Source organism: Poecilia reticulata, linkage group LG12, assembly GCF_000633615.1.
Source record: "Poecilia reticulata strain Guanapo linkage group LG12, Guppy_female_1.0+MT, whole genome shotgun sequence".
Lineage (NCBI taxonomy): Eukaryota > Metazoa > Chordata > Actinopteri > Cyprinodontiformes > Poeciliidae > Poecilia > Poecilia reticulata.
Window position 1 is genome coordinate 21,718,529 of NC_024342.1, and position 6,054 is coordinate 21,724,582.

Here is a 6,054-nt window from a genome sequence, read left to right on the forward strand (position 1 = left end):
GATGGATGGATGGATGGATGGATGGATGGATGGATGGATGGATGGATGGATGGATGGATGGATGGATGGATGGATGGATGGATGGATGGATGGATTAAGGTTGTAACTAATGATTATTTTTAGTAACAAATTAATCAATTATTCTGGTGATTAATCGATTAATCAATTGTTGCGTATTTTTCGTTTAACCACTTATGCTTTTTAGTACAATATTACAAATACAGTAAAATATTCAAATAAATATTTTATTGCCTAAAATGCAAAAAGTTACTTTTTAATTAACAAATTAACAATTAGACAGCAAAAGGTGTTTAATGGGAGATTTTTTCTAAAGTTGCCATTTCGAAAAGTTCTGAGTTGAATTTATTTGCAAACACAAAATGTTTTTAATTCAACATGTGAAGGAACCAAAACCTTCTCCAGCTGAACAGAAACAAAACTGAAGTTTTTGTCTTTGGACCTAAAGACGAAACGATCTGGAGTCAGTGATGAACTCTGACCTGAACCTTCAGAGCCACATAAAGACAGTTATAAAGCCAGCCTTCYATCACCTGAAGCCAGGATTAAAGGATGTAGAGAAAGTCATTCCTGCGTTAATCTTTAGTCACACTGATTACTGGAACAGTGTCTTCACAGCTTCTCAAATCTGGAACAAACTACCAGAGAACTGCAAATCAGCTGAAACACTGAGTTCCTTTAAATCAAGGCTGACATGTTTAGAGCTGCATTTGATTTKTAGTAACTGGAATCAACATATTTGGCGTGTTTTGCTTGATGATTTTAATTATGTCATGTCTTGTTCCATAATTGATGATTATAYGATGTTTTTATGAYTATTGCTGAAAAACGTTATACAAATAAACTTGAMGTCATATAAAATGTATATATTTTATACAGTTTTGGTGTAATTACTGCTCTGAACGTGTTGTTCTTTCAGCAATTRGCCTTTCTTAGAGTYTGTATGCTCAAGTTGGCGATTAATCAATTACWAAATTTGTTGACGATTGTTTGTATAATGGATTAATCACAATTAATCATTTAATTTTATTAATCATTTCAACCATACAATGGATGGACCGATTCATACTTTCATTATTTGTAGCATCTGCAGCTAAAAAGAAATACTTTTAAAATCGACATATGAACAGCTCAGCTTGACTTAACATCAATACAGTGCAGGGTTGATCTGGTAAGTATTTATAGATKAATCTATTAATAATTGGACAGCAACAGTTGCTTGAGAGATTTCTTTTACCAAATGTGATCCAGGTGAAGCTAAAACTGCCACTTGAGGAATTCTAGGAACAACATATTTTAAAACAAAGAATGTTTTTGTGCTTAATGCAAAATCTTTATATTTTTGTACAGTTTTGCCATAATTACAGCTCTTTGTATGTTGTTCTTTCAACAATTTGCCATTTTAGAGTCTGTATATTGGAGTTAACAATTAATTGATCACTGAATTAGTTGACGATTATTAAAAAATTAGATTAATCACGATTAATCGTTTAAAAGTTACGTGTGTTAAATGCAAAATGTTAAAATATTTTTGAACAATTKGGTGTAATGCGAGTCTGTAGATGAATCATGACCAAATTAGTTGAGGACACTAACGCATTAATCCGATTAATCGTTTATGAATTATTTTCAGTGAGGATGGATGGATGTCTTACTCCGGCCGCTCTCCTTTATGAAGCCGACCAGCTCCTTGTGGTCCTGCTCCTTCTGGTACGGCCGCGCCTCCACCGTCACGTTGATCTCCTGCTTCAGGTTCAGGTAGATCCCCTCGGACAGGAAGTAGTGCGGCCGGTCGTCCTGCCGCTGGTCGTAGAAGATCACCACGGCGCGCGACGTCCAGTTGAACTGCGTGTGCAGCGCGTTGATGAAGTCCCCGATCTTGGTGGTGGTCGGCCCGCTGCGCACGATGGTCCGGTACTCCTCGCGCGCGTCGAACCCATACGCGGGGCCGCCGGCGGTGATCARCGGCAGCTTCCAGTGGGACGCGAACCGCGCCACGGAGGCCAGCGGGTACACGCACCCGGGTCCGAAGAAGACGTCCGGGCGCACGTAGAGCTTCGCGTCCACGGCCAGCACCTGCGCGCGGCTCTCTGCGCACGAGCCCGCGGCGGGGTCCTGCGTGCTGTAGTTCAGGATGTTGATATTGTGGCCGAGCAGCAGGTTGTGCTTCCCGTGCAGATCCTCCTTCGCCATGAGGATGGCCGGCAGCACGCGCGGCAGAGCCCACGCGTACATGCTGTAGTTGTCCGGCAGCATCACCGCCACAGTGATGTCGCTCCAGCAGCCGCGGAGGAGGCAGAGCGCAGCCAGCAGGCAGCAGCCCAGCGCGGCTCTGCGCCCCATCTCTGTGCGCACAGCGTGGAGATGCTTCCCTCAGTCACACCTCACCATAAAGACCCCAAAACTCGCCCCGCGCGCGCCTTCACAAGTGGCACGAACTCAGTAAAGTCGTGGCCCGGTGGCGTGAGCGCGGCTGTGCCATGCGTMCCCGCTGCGTAAATCCACGGTGAATGAAGTTGTAGCAGCTTCCCAGCGCAGCGCGGTCCTCACAGTGACGGCCTCTCCCAGAGTGATAACTCACAGCCGGATGACTGTAAGTTAAATCAGAGCGTGGCTCCGCTCGGCCCCCTGCACACGTCACACACTGTAAAAAATACACAGCGGCGCCGTCCGAACCACCGCGCGCTCACTGCGCTCAAGTATTTACTAAATCAGATTACAAACTTCTACTAATATCTCAATCCTCCCTGGAGAAAAACAATATGTTTGACGAACACTGTTTCTTAAACAGCGATTGTCTCTGCAGTGCGCAAGTATATAAATAAATATAACAAAATTAAATAAAAATCAGTTTGTAAAAGTAAAAAAAGGTAACGCTAAATCGCCCCCTGGTGGCCTGGTTACGTCATAAAACCAACACAAAGAGTTACGTAATAGAAACTGGAAGGAAAAACAAATGTTTTCAAAAACCTTTAACAAAAAAAAAGCCCCAAAAGAAAATCTGAAAAGTGTGGCATGCTTTAGACCACTTTTAGGTGCAGTTGCAATGCAAAATGCAAAAATAACAATTGCTCAGTCAAACTGGACACTGCTTTTTAATTCTTGCCACACATTCTGAATTCAGTTTAGGCTTTGACTAGGCCATTCTTTTTTTATATAACTACATTTTTTTAAAGGTTTTGTTGGTTCTAGTGGCCTTTATTTGGGGGTAGTTTGACGGGGGAGAGGGGGTGGGCATGCGGCGGGTGTTGCCGGGCCGGGGGTCGAGCCTGCGGCCGGCCGCGTGGGGGCCAGGGCCCCAGCGCGTGGGCCGTGCTCCGCCCCTGCGCCACCACAACACCCCAACTGACTAGGCCATTCTAACACATTAATATGTGGGAGTTTAGTGAATTCAGGTGTAAATAGTGAGAACTCTGAAGTCCCATTTGTAAAGTTAAACAGCCAAAAACTAACAGCAATAATTTTCGTTATTTAGCCTGACTTAAGAAAAATAAATGGRATTATTTTTCCTAGTCATATTTTCACAGTTTCAAACTAAACATTTAATTGGCATTTAGTTTGAAGCTAAATATTTCATTTGTAAACTAAATAATTAACTTCAAACAAAACATTTGATTTGGATAGCTGCTAAGTATGTAACGYGCTAACTAAATGTTTAGATTAGAGCTAAATATTTAGTTTGTAATGAAAATAGTTAGCTTCAAACTAAATATTTTGTTTGTACTAGTGCTAAGTACTTAGTTTGGTCACTAGATATTTTATTAGCAACCTTAATATATAGTTGGCAAACTAAATATTTAGGTTCAAGCTAAATATTTAGTTTGAAGCACCACTACAAGTGAAATATTTATTTTACYTACTAAATATTTAGTTTGGAGCTAAATATTTAGCTTTTAAGCTGAAAATTAAGCTCACTAACTGTTTGATTTGKAGTTAAATATTTAGTTTGCAAGCAAAACACTTAAGCTTGCAAACTAAATATTTGATTTCCTCACATAATATTTTGTTTTGAACTATATATTCAGTTCTAACCTGAATAATTAATTTGAAATTGGGATATTTATGAATAAATAGTTAATTTTCATCTCTGATCAGCTACGTAAGCCAAATTATTGTTAATTTTTGACTTTGTATTTTTACAAAATCGTCTTCAGAGATCAAAAACTAAAGAACKGATCTAGTATTATTTTCTACATTAGAAAAATGAAATAGTTTATGGCAGACGTCCATTTTTTTATTGTCTTCAGTTAAACATTGGTCAGTGACATAAAGCCCCCAAAAATAAACTGAACTTTGTTGTGATAATTAAGAAATAAGGTGAAGAAASTTYAMTTTGTACCAGTATTTACGTATTTATTTTATTTTTACAGGGATCTGTACCAGTCAAACATTTTCCTGCAGAAGGTCAGAGGTCAGTTTGGGAGTCAGTGCTTTGCTTGGGGCTCCTTTCCTCCTCCAGATCCGCCTGCAGCCTCTTCGTCTTTCCGGCTGATYGGAACCGAACTGGTCATCAGGTTTCAGCCGCTGGTTTCTGGAAAACCGTCCGACACCTTTCCATGCAGTCAGGGGAAATAAATCATAGCGTCAAAGGCGCTGTCGTTTTTATTTACTCTCCTTTCTGTGGATGGATGGATGGATGGATGGATGGATGGATGGATGGATGGATGGATGGATGGATGGATGGATGGATGGATGGATGGATGGATGGATGGATGATACAGGAAAAATGTGACCGCAACTTTACCATCGTCAGTCTCTTTGTGTTAAATGGAGCGAAAATGGCCTCAGATCGCTGGAACATGGTGCAACTCTGCCCTCTTGTGGTGGCAGACGGAATCACTCTTTTTCTTAATCCTCCTTAATAATCAGACATCTAAAAGTACGACGGAGAATTGGAGATAGAAAAACAGAGGAGCACATTTCTGGCAAAAAAACAAGCTCAGAAAACGTGGGAAATTCTGAGTTAGAAAAGTCGAACATTTGTCAGAAAAAWCTCCCAAACATTTTGAGAAATTAGTTTCAAAGATTCTGAAATTTTTCAAGCAAATTTTCAAGTTTTCAAACTCAGAAATTTACTTGATCTTTCCAGAAAATTTTAGATTTTTTAAAAATAAAATCTATTTCTCTAAAATGGCTGTAATATGACATTGTATTAATCCGATTTGGATTATAAGAAATGTAAAAATCTTTCAGTGAAATAATATAAATATCAGAAAAAGGCACCAGTCTCTATAAAAACTTGATTAAATATTACCATAGTTTGGTATGAAAATAGTTGATAAAAAAATAAGCTGTAGTAAATAAAAGTAAGCCACAGATCAGAATGAACTATTTTATTTTCTCTTCCATAAACATGTCATAATTATCTGATTCATGATCTAGTTTAATGCAGCGGYGACACGCTATGATAAAAAACTAAAATATGTTGCCACTTTCTCAATACATCATGGCTTCAGCAGCTAAAATCAGAAACTAGTTTCCAGGATCTTCAGCCCAGCATGGAGATCAGMAGGTCCAGGAATGATTTGGCTCCAGTTTACGACGTTTCCCTCAGGCAGAGCGACTCCCTCACTCCTTCAGCCAGGTGAGCAGCTCAGGTGTGTAGTAGCTGATGATGATGTCAGCGCCTGCAGGTGACACCAACAGCTCAACTCAAAACAATTCAGGAGACGCACCTAGACGTCAAAGAGATAAATCTAGAACTTTAAGGTTTGTAGACGCGTGTCGGTCTCTAGAGCTGGTAGAAACCCAAAAGCCTCCCAAGGTACCAGACAGGTGGTTCTACAAACCACTGACTCAGGCCAGGTCTGCTAAATGGAGCCTCACCTGCCCTGCGGAAGGCGGTCATGGCCTCCATCACAGCGGCCCGCAGGTCGAACGCTCCGGCCTTCGCTCCGTGCCACAGCATGGCATACTCCCCCGACACGTTATACACCGCCAGAGGATGGGAGGGGAACTGCAGGAAGGATCCAGAAAAATAGAGACGTGTCAGAAAATAGACAGGAATAACGAAAATGGACAGATGGATAAATGTGG

The 6,054-nt window shown here is 40.9% G+C and overlaps 2 protein-coding genes across 2 annotated transcripts in view; both read right to left on the bottom strand.

Moving 5' to 3' along the window:
• The window catches only part of npr2 (natriuretic peptide receptor 2), a 66,413-nt gene extending 63,788 nt beyond the window's left edge, over positions 1-2,625 (bottom strand). Inside the window, exon 1 of the mRNA XM_017307730.1 lies at positions 1,674-2,625. Within this exon, the coding sequence (XP_017163219.1) occupies positions 1,674-2,361 (688 nt within the window). The 5' untranslated portion in view covers positions 2,362-2,625. The remainder of the gene's footprint in view (positions 1-1,673) is intronic.
• A 2,711-nt stretch (positions 2,626-5,336) lies between these two features.
• alad (aminolevulinate dehydratase) overlaps positions 5,337-6,054 on the bottom strand; it is a 6,117-nt gene continuing 5,399 nt past the window's right edge. The window contains exons 4-5 of the mRNA XM_008424693.1: positions 5,845-5,974; positions 5,337-5,645 (exon numbers count right to left, since the gene is read on the bottom strand). Coding sequence (XP_008422915.1) covers positions 5,587-5,645; positions 5,845-5,974 — 189 coding nt within the window. The 3' untranslated portion in view covers positions 5,337-5,586. The remainder of the gene's footprint in view (positions 5,646-5,844; positions 5,975-6,054) is intronic.